The sequence below is a fragment of the Nipponia nippon genome, unplaced genomic scaffold (genome assembly GCF_047370975.1).
Source record: "Nipponia nippon isolate SJK-2023a ecotype South Korea unplaced genomic scaffold, ASM4737097v1 scaffold_1, whole genome shotgun sequence".
Taxonomy (NCBI): Eukaryota; Metazoa; Chordata; class Aves; order Pelecaniformes; family Threskiornithidae; genus Nipponia; species Nipponia nippon.
Genome location: NW_028262290.1, coordinates 70,328,752 through 70,342,634, shown reverse-complemented (window position 1 = coordinate 70,342,634; position 13,883 = coordinate 70,328,752). Strand labels below are relative to the sequence as shown.

Genomic DNA, 13,883 nt, shown 5'->3' with positions numbered 1-13,883 from the left:
AGCTTTGGTAATGAAACCTCTCTAATATCAGGTGCATGGAGCCCACTGAAACCACAGAAAGACCTTGGCGTTATGGAGAAGATATTCTGAACGGGGCCTGCAGTAGCATGATGTGTCCATTTGCACTGTTAAACAAATAAGAGAAAGAAGCCTCCATCTCCCTTTCCTTTTTTAAGAGTATTTATGTTTTCATTTTGTTTTTTCTTGTAAAATAATACTTCCAACTTTTAATTTTTGAAGCTGAAAATATCCTTGGAACCTGAGCCTTATTTCAGTTTTCAGTGCATGGATTCTTCCTGTGTTATTGGGTCCTATTCCCCCCGTAAACCATTTTACATTCTAGCTGGGCTCTCCTTATCATTCCCCTCCCTTTCATCTTCTGCCCACACAACATCTGTGGAGGGGGGAGAAATAAAAAAGAAAACACATACAATTATGGAACTGATATAGATTAGTATTTTTAGTATTCCAGGACTAAATTTTTGTCCTGGGTAGCCTAAGTAGCAGTTGTGTGTACTCTATCCTTTGAAAAAAGCTGTTTAAGTAGCACAACATTCAGAAAGTCTGTAACAAAGGATGTGAACCTTTAGCTACTGTCCTGGTTTCAGCTGGGACAGAGTTAATTTTCCTCCTAGTAGCTGGTATAGTGATGGGTTTTGGATTTAGGATGAGAATAATGTTGATAACACACTGATGTTTTAGTTGTTGCTAAGTAGTGCTTACACTAGTCAAGGACTTTTCAGCTTCTTGTGCTCTGCCAGGTGCACAAGAAGCTGGGAGGGGGGACAGCCAGGACAGCTGACCCAGACTGGCCACAGGGCTATGCCGTACCGTATGGCATCATGCTCAGCATATAAAGCTGGGGGAAGAAGAAAGAAGGCGGGGACAGTCGGAGTGATGGTGTTTTGTGTTCCCAAGTAACCGTTACGCGTGATGGAGCCCTGCTTTTCTGGGGATGGCTGAACACCTGCCTGCCCATGGGAAGCAGCGAATGAATTCCTTGTTTTGCTTTGCTTGCGTGCGCGGCTTTTGCTTTGCCTATTAAACTGTCTTTATCTCAACTCATGAGTTTTCTCACTTTTACCCTTCTGATTCTCTCCCCCATCCCACCGGGGGGGAGTGAGCAAGCCGCTGTGTGGTGCTTAGTTGCCGGCTGGGGTTAAACCCCGACAGCTACCAACAACTAGGCTACTGGCTGACACTATTTCAGCTTCTCATTTTGTAGTTGTTGTAAATAAGCCTAAAATAAACATGCACCACCACCGGCTCTAGTCACCTTCCTCATGTCACCCAAATTACAGAAAGCTATAGAATCTGTTTTTTTTTAGAACACCTCCATAACAGTTTGTGGACATCAACTAAAAAAAGGTACTGTGAGATTCAGTACTCCTGCCTAACAGATGGAGAAATTGAGACAAAGGCAAAATTACTTTTTCAAGATTATACAGCAAGTCAATGGCAGAGTACAATTACAATTCAGAGCCTTCTAGTTTCTAATCCTATAATCCTCTTTCCAAAATCTATTAGCACAACCAAATATGCTGTTTCAGTGATGGCCATGAAGGCTCCATTCTTTTGAACACTCCACCCCAGGTATCACAAACTGACTGTTCAGATGATGACACATGAATAATTTACAACCATATTAAGCATCTGAATTCAAATTACTTCACATCTCAAGTTTCTCACTAGCAGTGCTAAATTCAATGGCTTTAATTGTGAAACAATTTTTCCTGATTATAAGGTGTTGAAATAGGCTGCTGAGTCAGCATTGCATAAAAACTTAAGTCTTAAGCTAAAGGAGGAGATGAAAACATAGTAATTTGTGCCCCCCTCTGCTGTACAGTAATCATATTCCTGAATTTCACTCCTTGTTGCTGAGCGTAGACTGCATTTAACAGACACCAGCCTGGCGTGAGTAAATCTGGCCCTGACTCCCACACACTACTGCATTCAAAAAGTCTGGCCAGAGATCGACTGCTGCTCCGAGCCCTGGCAGCTCGTACTCGAGGTCTCTCTCTTCGTCATCTGATGTTGCTCTTGGCAAGCGAGCCCTTGTTTGAACACCTCCCCAGTGACCCACCAGCACAATTTGTCTTGGACCAGAGAGCTGCCCCTTTTTTCAGACAGAACCAAGGGGCTGGGTGAACTGTTTGGGAGGCGGTAAGACCAGCTGCCCGTTACCTTTCCTAAAAAAACACTGCTGCAGACCCTCACTTCATCTGATGGCCAACTCATTTAATCCACAGCTCAGTGCTTGCGCGTTCCTCACAATCCTCCAGGAAAGCGGGTAGGCCTGGAAATCGCTGCCTTTTCCGGACATACATACACTGTTTACCTTAAAGGTGCACTAATAGGTACACTCACGAGGTATCACAGGGGTTCACAGCATACAGGCCTTTTCTTCTGCTGGAACACAATACACAGCGCACACCTAGAAATGCGTATTATTAACTCCAACCTGAGAATTAAAGCTTTTAAAATCTCCAACTGCCTAGACTACGTAGCTGGCAAAGTGCGTTAAAGGTGTAAAACTTTTCCAAGAAATTCGTCTGCTTACATTTTATTTACGTGCACAAGCTACAGGTATTTATAAAGTAGTTGTTCTTATTTGTGAGTGCCTAAACTTCAACCAAACCTTTTGAAGTGCAGCAAGTTTTCCACTACTTCAAGGTTCTTTGGTTTTGAGGAAGCTTTTCCATTTTGAATGTCTGTCTCCCTTTAGTTAGATGCAGCTAGCCATGTCTCTTCTCCCTCATTGCCACGAACTTGTCTGACTCCCCTCAAGATGGATGTATGTTAACTAACCTGCTCCTCTCTCTCCACACCCGCATTTCCAGTGATGAGAGAGAGGAGTGAAAAGACAGACTGCCCAGCACGTGGGAACCAGCCAGTAACGATTGCCTCTGGGTTGCTTAGCCACAGCTTTCCAGGCTTAGCTTTTCTCATTGTCCACCAAGCACCCAGTAAAAAAAGATGTAATTATGAAAGTTACGGCACTTTTAAAGTTGTAGGATTATAACCGGGCAGAAAAGTCCTTCAGGACATCACACTATCCAATGTTACAGCAACCTCAAACACAGTGCTCAACTAATTTCACCTCTTCTAAATTGGGGACAGCTCTCTTACAGTACTCTGGCAAACTCGTAGCAGTAACTTGTTATTTGTCCAAAAGTTTAGTTTGGTACCTTGTGTTGAGAACTTGTGGTTCACAGGAAGATCGAACACTCCTGCCTCAAGCACAGCCATACCCAGAAGCATGAGGAAGGCCTTTGGGGACTGTAGCAGTTTTGGCTAATTGTAATTCATGGTACCAGCCCATTAGGCTTTGCATTCAACAGGATGCTTGGCTACGGGACCTCTGAGGCATTACTGTTCCCAGGCATTCTCCCCAGAGCTCTATGACAAGAGAATTGTTTCAATGGATACAGGAAAAGTTGTGTTAAAAAAAAAAAAAAAAGGAAAAAAAAAAGTATAATTCTAAAGCCTCCTCGATTTATGTGAGTGAGCCTAAAGCTTGGCAGAAACATAAGGCAAATTAGTTGGAATCTGAAATTACTATTTTTATCTTCTTTGCTGTAGACACCTACACAAAATGGTTTGCAAACTCCACTCAAAAGGCAATGGTTCCTAGGTATTGCCTTTTTATTTGGGTTAAGGTTCGGGAAACTGTAGAATAGTAGGTACATCAGAAACATCAGAGGACTTCTCTGAAGGAAGAGGAGGCTAAGAATACTTCCAAATACACTGTGAATGGTCGATATACCATATACCACTTTAGACACTAAAACTTAAAAAACTGTTGACTACTTTATACCAATTAAAATATCACCATCTCCCCTCAAAACCCACCATAAGCAGCAAGGGTTATTCACATTGGCATTACTGAAGCTACATGGGATTATGTCTGCTGCAACTCAAAATAAATTTTTACCTCACCTATGAACCAAAAGCTAGAACATCATCTTTCAATGCAACATATTTAATATTGACACTTAAGAGCCCACCTGAGTTTGAAACTATTGGTTCTGTTATCACAGCTTTCAACATCTAGTTTTGTTTTTTTTAAAAAAGATTCACTGTGAATTGTAATAATGCACAATCAGCGGTGTTTATTTTCATTTTGCTTTAATTAAACACAAATGCAGCCCAGATGATTCAGCTTCTCCCTTACTAGCTTAACAGCGAGGTGACTCTAAGTAAGGCTCCAGGGCTAAGATGACAAGAGGTCCTGAAAGCCACGGCTTCCCATTTCAGTTCTCGGCGTCCATGGTCTGAAGTTAGGGCAAGGGCCGGCAAGAGCTGAACCCGCTCTGCGTCAGCGTTAAGTTGAAGCGTTGTCACCTGCACCGTTCTGCGATGCGTCCCCGGCAGCCAGCTCTCACCGGGCAGCCAGGGAAGAGGGAGCAGGGACGCAGCAAGCAGGACCCGAGGGACGAGCACCGCGTTAACCCTCCCCGCTCCGGGGCCCCGCAGCGGCGCTCCCCGCCGGGAGAGGCCGCCGGCCGCGGGCCTACAGCTTCCGCTGCTTGTGCCGGGGGTTGGTCTTGCAGCAGACGTAGAGCCGGCCCCGCCGCCGGACGATGAAGCAGTCCTTGCAGCGCCTCCTCAGCGAGGTTTTCGTCTTCAGCCCCGCCAGGAGCGGCGGCGGCGGCAGCGGCCCGGGCGGCGGCGGGACGGCCAGCAGGGCGCGGGGGGCGGCCGACCCGCCCCGCAGCGGCAGGGCCCGGCTCGCCGCCGCGGGCAGCGCCGCCGCCCGCCGCCACCACGGGGCCAGGGAACAGAAGGGCGAGCGGCCCAGCGAGGCGAGCGGCCCGGCGGCGGCCCTGGCCAGGAGGGACAGCATGCTCCGCGCCCTGCGGGGACAGCGCACCGGTGAGGACACCCGCCCCGCTTCCCCCACCTCCCCCCGCCCCTCAGGGAAGGCCGCGGGCACTGACCGGCCCCGGCCCCGCCGCTGCTCCCCTCGTCACACGCGTCCGGCCGCGCTCCCCCTCCGCCGCCCCCGCGCCTGCGCGCACGCCGCGGCCCGGCGGAAGAGGGCGGGGCCGAGGCTGCGCCCGCCCGCCCGCCCGAGCGGGGTCACGTGGGCGGCTCAAGATGGCGGCGCCCGGCGCGACCTTCCGCCGCCTGCTGCGGCTGCTGCCTCCGCCGCTGCCCAGCCGCTCGCTGCCCTCCCGCCCGGGGGCGGCTGCCGCCGCTGCCCTTCGGCCCTACGGTGTGCGGGCCTCCGAAACCGGCGAGCTGGTGACGCACACGGGGCAGGTGAGGGTGCCGGGCCGCGGCGAGAGGAGGGCGGCGCGGGGGTCGGCGCTGCTCCTCCGCTGCCCGGGGGTCGGTGCTGCCCGGGGGTCGGTGCTGCCCGGGGGTCGGTGCTGCCCGGGGGTCGGTGCTGCCCGGGGGTCGGTGCTGCCCGGGGGTCGGTGCTGCCCGGGGGTCGGTGCTGCCCGGGGGTCGGTGCTGCCCGGGGCGGGCGGCCGCGTCCCGGCCGCGTCTCCCGCTGTGCCGGTGCCTGCGGGAAAACGCTGCCGGCGCTGCGAGCGGCACGCAGGTGCGCTGCTTCGCTTAGTACGTGCTGTGGGAGTTAATGCTCTTGGGTGATACGTAGGGAAAAGGTACGCGCGGTTTCAAAAAAAAACAAAAAAAAACCAAAAAAAAAAAACCAAAAAACAAAAAGACTTAATTAGGAGGAGGGTCATTAGCCGCTACCGAGCGCTGTGGTCTGGTACAGCTGAGGAGTTGACAGGTGGGAGGTACCCTTGTGCCGGTGCCTTGCTAACTCCGTTTTATCTGTTCGTTAATGTAAAAACTGAGCGTGGGAAGGAGGGAGGCTTCTGTAGTGGCTGGTGGGGCTGTGGGAGAGGCACGGCTGTGGAGCTGACGTGGGAAGGTTCTCGCTGCGGTCACTCGGCTCGAGCACAAATACATGTGAAACTTGAATTTTCTAGTTTAGTTCACCTTCCAGATGGCAGTGTGGGATCAAGGAACAGCATTATAACTAATGAATGTTATGTGTGCCTCTGTGGTCAGCGCTAAGGCTTCTATTTACTGGCTTTAAACCCCACCTCCCCTTTCTTTTCTCCTTTCCGACCTAAAATTTATTTTCCTGTGTGAGAGAAATGGAAATTACTTTTTGCGTGCAGTACATACTTGTAGTATATTTGATGGCAGTACTTGAAACTGAGGAAATGATGTAAACTATTTAGTCTTAACAGTGCTGTAAGCCTTTGTGTTCTTTGTTTATGGTCAATGCTTTTTAAATAAGATTAAGTTTTATTTTATACTTTAGGTATATGAAGAAAAGGATTATAGAAGAGTTAGATTTGTTGGACGACAAAAGGAGGTAACTCATCCTACTTTTACTCACTGGAGAGGGGATGGTTTGTGGTTTGTTTTTGTTTTTTTTTTATACCTGATATTGACATCCTCAACTTGACTGTCATTAAAAAAAAAAACCAGAACGAAAAAAAACAGCCAAACCCAAAAACCACAATCAAAACCAACCAAACAAAAGAAATCCTACCAAAACCAAACTGTTTTGGATTTTGGTTTTTGGTGGTTTTTTTCACTCTAGTGAAAATTCTTTTTTAAGGACAGCTTATAGTAGCTTCTGTGTACCTCCCTACTTTGGGCAAATTTGGAAAATTCAAGACTTGCCCTATGCTTGCCAAGTGCTTACATTTAGTGTGGAAGTGTAGGCATTTGAGCATCTTAAACTTGGACAACTTTTTGTTGTAAGCATGTGTTTTAAGAAAATTTTAAGCATGTTTTTAGTGCCATTTGTGTTCAGAAAAATTACATAATTAAATGCTCTGCTGAATTGTGCTTCTATATATCTGTTTAAATGTGTGTTTTGAAGCTTGATTTCCTTCTGCGTAGTTAAAATCTTGGTCTTTACCCAAACTGAGTTTTTAATGAGGCCACTTCATTTCCAGAGCCTGGGAAGCATTTGCTGAAGCAGTGATGTAACAAATAAAACTAAAATTTAGAGTATTCTGAAATAACAAAGCCTCAAAGGCAAAGTCTAGTAACACCAGCATCATCCAAGTGTACTACTGTGAAGTTATCTTGTGGGCCTGTTGCTGCTGCTTATCAATAGAGTGGGTACGTGAAACTGTAAGTCCTTTAGCACTGAGTTCTCTCTAACAATTGAGGAGGACAGCTCCATGAGGGATCTGCTGGCCTTTGGGAGACTGTTTCAGCTAAATTGTGTTCTTCAGTGCCTGAGCGTCTGATTAGTGCCTTAGTGTTAATGCTATAAATGTGTATGTATAGTAGAGGCATCAAATATAAGGTGTGGTAGATGTTTAATGTAGTTGCGTATAATTATTCCCTTCTTAAATTAACCTGAACTAATTATGCTGATTTCTGAGTTTTTGTATTGCGTTTACCTTATTGTATCATGGATACAATTTAATTCACGCTGTGTGGGAAAAATGGGGATTCTACATGGGAAATAGTTAAATGAAAATGTCAATTAAAATGCTGAAGTAGTTTACTTCTGGGAGGATAGTGACAAAGTAGGTCTCTCCTAAATGCAAGGCCTGTTTCTGTGCTACTTCTGTAACTTTGTAGGAAATGCTTCTTAAGCCCAATTCTCCACAGGGCACAGGTCCCTCTGACATGCCTTTGCCAGCAGCTGATTTCAGACTCTCTGTGGTGATGAACAGCCAGGGTTTTCAGTTCAGCCCAGTTCCTCCTTCTCCAGCAAAAGACAAGCTTTAAGGCTGCTGAGCAAGGTTTAATTCTAGGTTTTATTTGTAAAATTGGAACAAAATTTACATGTTAAATAATAAAATTATTGTCATCTGTGCTTATTAAAGGGATTTCTCTTTAGGGGCTCTGCCATTATCCCCCAGTGTGTTTCAGCTGCTAGTATTAGGGTTTCACAGCCATGTCTGTAGTCCGAACGTTGTCTTGCTTCTGAAGCTAAAGCTAGCCTGCGAAGTTGGTGACTGTCGGTCACTTCGCTTCGCTTCATTTCTCGGTCGCTTCTTCTCTTCACCTTCAGTACACTCCGGGTGGTCGAGTCTGGCTTGTGATCAGCCCAGTCCAGCCATGGCAGCTTTCGTGCCTGGGGATGCAGCCTCTGGACTCGGGTGCCCTCAGTGGGGATGTCTGGGCCCGTGCCTGAGTGCTCATGTGGCCTCTCCGGGCAGTGGCCAGGCCCAGGGGCACAGCCCAGAGTATGTGGCTATTGTCCCCTCAGTTCTGCCAGCCTAATTGTTAATGAAATCCATGTGTTGTAGCTAAAAACGTTGTTCTCTGCGCTGGATGTGCAGAGCCAGGGGGTCAGTGCTCTCCGGCAAGGGCCTAAAGCAAGTAGCTGTGAGACAACTGAGCATGGCAACCGTTAAATTGCGTCTGCTGCAGTCCGACTAGGGTCATCCTGCCCTTGTACAATCCCTAAGGTACCACAGGACCTAATTCGACACCGCTGTTCCCGCTTCGGCTCTACCCTTTCTGTTGGGCTGGTACAGCAGCTGAAGCTGCGAGGAGAACTGAGCTTGGAGCTGGTCTGGTTTAAATGTAACCTCCTGCCTTCCCTCTGGATCTTTGGACCTGGGTCAATTCCAGCTTTGGTTTTATCTCTCAGACTCCCAGACCATGTACTGGCACAGACGAGTAGGTGGAAAGAAGCAGCAATGGGTTTGTCAAACTGGCACTATGGCCAGGGGAAAAATTGCTCATTGAGTGATGCATTGGGCAAGGAGCGTTTAGATGTGCTGAGGGAAATGGCCCCTTCCCGCTAACTACTGCTGTGCTTTAATTGAAGGGACACGATATAACTGAAACCACTTCTTTTTTTCCTCACAGGTTTTCTCAGTCTCTCTTTTTTCCTAGCATGTTTTCCCTGTGAATTCCTAAGACTTTTTAGTAGGCTGAACCAGAGACAAGTCATAGCTGTGCAGTGGATGAGAGGTTCTTGCTTCCCCCCTCACCCCACAAATACCTTTGTGGTTAAGCAGTGTTGGGAAGAGTGGAGTTCTGCTTCTGATCTTGAAGCAGAGGTGCATCATGGTGCTGTCTCCCTCCTTCTTTAGCATGGGATGAAGGATGCACAATTTTGAGTGTTATTAAAAACAGCAGTAAAAATCCTTGCAGTTTGGCAAAGATTACATATGACTTGCGGACACAGGCCCCAGGCAGTGAGGTTTTTGATGCTGCCAATTTGCTTCAATACCAAAAGTTAATTTTTCATTAACTTTATTTAGCTATCATCCTCTTTAGGTAAAGAAAATCCGGTTTTGGCAAAACTGACTTTTCCACTGCTGTACTAAAACCGCAAATTTTAGGGAGACTTAATTGGAGGCTTGGTGAAAGATCCTAAGTTGTTGTGTAATAGAACTATTTAAAAACACCATTGTAGTTCTTAGGTATTCATTTAATGGACACTTAGCTATCTTTTTCCTAGGAATCTCAACTTCATTCAAATACCAGCATGTTTATGAACCTTATACACAGAGTAGTAGATAGTGCCTTCTTTGGGTGTGCATATTATTTTATATTCTTGCGCATATAACATTGCCTTTGAAAAAGCTGTCCCCTCCTGGAGCATGTTCAGGTGAGGGGTAGGGGTGGTTGTCTGCTCAGTGCTGGCTCGGAGCAGGTTGGAAGAGGCTGGTGTGGATGAGGGGGGAAAGCGCGGTGGCTGGGTGCTGTAGGTCCTGCTGAGCCGCGAGTTGCTGTGTCGCAGGCCTGTGCAGAGGTGGATCCATTTGCCAGGCCACATAGACGTGCTCTAGGAAAAAGCCCGACTTGTCAGTGATGTGCATATTCAGGAAGGGTGTATAAGATGGATTGACAGAGTGGCATAGTGACATTTAGAGGTTTTTCTTTTTTCTAACGCTGAACAATTTGCCTTTCTGACTGTTGTTATTCACCACGTTCATGTTTTCCTGAGATTCCTGTGCAGTGTTACAATAAGGCACATGGTGAGAGGCTCTAAATTACCAGCAGTTGTTTTATCTCACTCCTGACCTTGCTTGTTCCACCATTATTTTTGAGTTTATCAGCAGTGAGTCTTTTGCAATTTTATCGTGTAGTCGCTAAAACAGAATACAGAGGCAGTGTCAGTTAAATATCTTCCGTTCTTGGCTGCTTGTTCCTGCTCACCTCTCTGCTGAATCTGCTGAGGTCATGTTGTAAACCTGAGCACTGATGTGGCCTGTGCAGGGGGAAGGGGATTACTTTTGCAGAGTTTAACGTGCTTGGTTCACTGATCTGGCTTACAGCACAGCCTAAGAATTGGTGGAGGAGGTGGGAGGAAACATATGCAGGAACTTCTCAAGATGGCTGTGGTGGAACTGGTTGGGGAGGCGGTACATAGCAATTGCTTTCTGTTTGTGTGGGGAAGGTATCTGAAAGCTTCCTTTTTCTCTTACAGGTGAACAAGAATTTTGCGATTGATTTGATAGCAGAGCAGCCTGTGAGTGAAGTTGAAAGCAGAGTGATATCATGCGATGGTGGTGGTGGAGCTTTGGGACATCCTAAGGTCTACATAAACTTGGTAATATCTTTGATCTGTATATAGAATGTTTTGCCTGTCAGTTCTTGTTTGTAAGATCATCTACTTTTTGGCTTGGTAGTTTAACACAGTAAAAGGGTTAACCACCCAAGGTGTTAATTTTATTTGGTGCCTAATATAAAATTAAGATTTCTACTCAGAAGAGCTAGAGGGTTTCCGTTTGAAGTTACCAGGCATTTCTTGCTCTTGATTTTGATTTGTTTGATGAGGCAATAATTTTTTTGGAAAAAATAAATTAACTACGAAGTAATACGAGCAAGCAGTGCCATGTGAGCAAAAAATAATATGCTTGCTGTGTTTTGAGAAACTTACTCTAGTTATTTAAATGCCACTGTGTAGACTGAGGATACATTTGCAATATTCTTAAGAATATTGCAAATGTATTTTGAATCCTGCACGTTCAAGAAAAACAAACAAACAAAACTTGCAGTCTTTGGGAATCTTGGTAGTTCTGAAGACTGAAAGTTTCCATCACGGTCAGAGAATTGGTGAAGAATAAGTATCTTCTTATATTTGTATTTACCCTGACAGTAGTGATAGTTTTCAGTGTATTCTTATTCTAGAGAGTAAGAATATTGAGGCTACTGTTGTATGACCTTGGTGGAATCAACGGTGACCTGTTGCTTAGGTACTGTTCTTGGGCAGACCCTGACTGCAGATGTCTTAAAATCTTGCTCACTTAAACTTTGACGTTTGGTTAATACCAAAAGAATGGTGGGAGAGAGCTGGTGTCCTTTAGTGTCAGTGTTGTTGCGACTCCTAAGTATAACCACAAGCATTTCTATTTTGAACGAAGTAAGCATTTTATAATGATTCATTTTACATTATTCAAAGTCAAATGCTTGGAGGTTCTAATTCGTAAAACTTAGGAAGCTTGTGTTCTTCAACCTTCAGTTAACTCCTGTAGCACACTGCTGATCAGTTGCATTTATGTTTGTTTGACCTGTGCCATGCTCTTCTTGAGGAATGCTTTATATTTTGTGAATTTTGAGGTCTTTTTGTGTTAACAATCAAATTACAAGACGTCTGTGATTTAGTTATTGAAATCTAATGTCTGCAAAGAGAGAATGGTATTAGACCAGCTTGTTTCCCCTAGCTCTAACAATTGGAATCCAGGCTTTCAGGGTGGAGGGTAATCTGGATTTTTCACTTCTAATCCTGTATTAAGGAAGGGGAAATAAGAGTTTACTTCACTTCATGACTGCAAATAGTCATGTTGCTAAATAACAGAAGATCCCTTAGTGTTTATTTAACTGTCTTGTCTTTTGTCATATTAAGGAGGACTACAACAACAGCTTGCAGTCAGTCACACTTCTATATTTTAAAAAATTATGTGTATCTTTTGGAGAGAAGAATAAAATTTTATGCAGTAGTAATTGCTGCTTTTCTCTAAACTGTTTTCTTTCAGCATTTCTCCTAGAATCCTACTGAGATTTCCTCCTTCCTTCAACTAACTCTGTCAGTATACATTACTGGCTAAAATTCCTGTCTAGATATAACTTGGAAATGCCAAATCCTATTCTGTATTAAAATAATTATGAAATGATCTTTTCAGAACATTGGAACAGATATGACCGAACTGATTTAAGATGTCCAGTTTGGTAAGAGGATCTGTTACTGCGGAAGAGATCACTTGGCTTGACTTTAAAATTACATTGTTGAGATTAGGCCTGGTAGTTAAAAGGCTGGCAGAAGGGAAGCTGTGTAGGATGTAGAAATCAAGCATGAACCTCATACCATCATTCTTACTTCCAGTGTTTCAAATAAGATTAAACTCTGGACTTCAGCTATATTGATCTGTTTTAAGATGGCACATATAAGTAAGAGAAAATTTGTAATTTCTGAAAGTTCTATAAAGTGAAACTAGCAGCTGTTGTATTTTTATATTTTTGCAGGACAAAGATACAAAGACCGGGACATGCGGCTACTGTGGACTTCAGTTTAAACAGAAACATCACTGAAAGATTATCCCTGCATGCTTGCAGGTTTCTGTTCAGATGCTAATGTTTAACTATAAATAAACAATATATTTAGCAACCCAATGTTAGCGTTTGTGTGTCTTAACTGTAGAAAGTCCAATCTGTACCTTTTTAAAACCCAGCTTGTCAAGTGTTTCAGAGCTGAATGGTATTACAGTATCTGCTTTGTACTTAATTTGGTTTTCATGGTACAAATGTCCTGCCTTGTTTGGCAGACTTCTTGCAGGCTTGGAAGTGGCGTTTGGCCGCAGCATAGGTTTGGTTTGTACTGGGTAGATTTGTATTGTTTTCAACACTGAATTGGATGTAAATGTTTACTGGGGGATTAATTATCCTAGGTGTTTGGCATTGTTTGACACTCTTAATTTGTTGATGGCCTACTATCTATAGCTAGATTCACAAATGGAAGCACAAAGATGTTATGATACTCAGCATTACAACACTTACTCCTGGAAACAAGATTGTCATCTGTGAATTAAGTAGCTACACTTGCTACTTGTTTAAAAGAAACAGCCAATGCCTTAGAATGGTAATCGGTGTGAGCTGGAGAACTACCTAAGCTGGCATACGTGAAAGGTGAGGACATAAGCATTTGTCCTCCAGTCGAGAGGATCAGTGTGTAAATATCTGCTTCTGCTTGGGATTCACACCCTTGAAAACCTCCTTAGAACTGGGTCTTGTCGGACTCGAAGTAGGGATTGCTCCATTACAGGTAGTAGTTTCTGCTCCTTTAGTACAGATAATCTGACAATGAGAGCATCCACCTATGTGTAACACCACCTAGGCTGTGTGAGGCTGGTTGTAGGACATCATCTACCTTCATGCTTGATTTCACTTACATAGCATTCCGTCATATAAGCATGACTCTCAAACAGGGCCTGTGTCTGGGGAAGGAGGGTCTGAGCTTTGGTCTTTGCCTCAGAAAGCATTTTAATCTGTTGTCAGTAAGTGACTTTTTTGTGGTTTTTTTTTTTAAATGCTGGTGATAGAACATGGTCCCAGGTAGTAATTACTGCTAGGCCAAAGTTTAATGGGGCATGATTCTAAACCTGCTGTTTATATCACTTTAGTTAAATTGATGTAGTGGTATCAAGTTGAACCAAATTATGTGGGCTTACAGCTGCTTAACTTGCATCAATTTATAGATGAAGTTGAACCAACACAGTCAAGCTTAAAGCAAGGTCTGAACTATTCTGTCTGTAGGAGTTGTGTGTTTAGAGGCTATACTGCAATTACATGCATGTACACCTCTCCTTTTTTTTCATTCATTCTGCCTGTAAGGACTTAACCTCCCTTTCTGTTTCTTCCCTTTCTCCCTCCTTCTCTCTCTTATTCTCCTTTCCATTGCTGCTGGTTTCAGTGATCATCTGACTCAC

General features: G+C 44.8%; 2 protein-coding genes across 3 annotated transcripts; one reads left to right on the top strand and one right to left on the bottom strand.

Moving 5' to 3' along the window:
• Nucleotides 1-4,092: 4,092 nt before the first annotated feature.
• On the bottom strand, nucleotides 4,093-5,034 carry MRPL36 (mitochondrial ribosomal protein L36). The gene is made up of 2 exons (XM_087758943.1): nucleotides 4,941-5,034; nucleotides 4,093-4,856 (listed from the first exon to the last, which is right to left on the bottom strand). Exon 2 carries the CDS (start codon nucleotides 4,844-4,846, stop codon nucleotides 4,514-4,516), a length of 333 nt encoding a protein of 110 aa, XP_087615069.1. The 5' UTR covers nucleotides 4,847-4,856; nucleotides 4,941-5,034; the 3' UTR covers nucleotides 4,093-4,513.
• Nucleotides 5,035-5,052: 18 nt separating this feature from the next.
• NDUFS6 (NADH:ubiquinone oxidoreductase subunit S6) lies at nucleotides 5,053-12,570 on the top strand. 2 transcript variants are annotated; one of them, XM_087758926.1, is made up of 4 exons: nucleotides 5,059-5,265; nucleotides 6,290-6,343; nucleotides 10,388-10,510; nucleotides 12,424-12,570. In XM_087758926.1, exons 1-4 carry the CDS (start codon nucleotides 5,101-5,103, stop codon nucleotides 12,487-12,489), a joined length of 408 nt encoding a protein of 135 aa, XP_087615052.1. In that variant the 5' UTR covers nucleotides 5,059-5,100; the 3' UTR covers nucleotides 12,490-12,570. The 2 variants fall into 2 exon arrangements, with proteins under 2 accessions (XP_087615059.1, XP_087615052.1); XM_087758933.1 differs by lacking the exon at nucleotides 6,290-6,343 and having other exon boundaries at nucleotides 5,053-5,265.
• The last annotated feature ends 1,313 nt before the right edge of the window (nucleotides 12,571-13,883 follow it).

Excerpts from the sequence above, each read along its gene's own strand:
- MRPL36 (XM_087758943.1), bottom strand. The coding sequence starts at position 4,846 with ATGCTGTCCCTCCTGGCCAGGGCCGCCGCCGGGCCGCTCGCCTCGCTG.
- NDUFS6 (XM_087758926.1), top strand. The coding sequence starts at position 5,101 with ATGGCGGCGCCCGGCGCGACCTTCCGCCGCCTGCTGCGGCTGCTGCCT. Across the intron at positions 5,266-6,289 it reads TGGTGACGCACACGGGGCAG|GTATATGAAGAAAAGGATTA; the intron begins GTGAGGGTGCCG and ends TTTATACTTTAG. Across the intron at positions 10,511-12,423 it reads CTAAGGTCTACATAAACTTG|GACAAAGATACAAAGACCGG; the intron begins GTAATATCTTTG and ends ATATTTTTGCAG.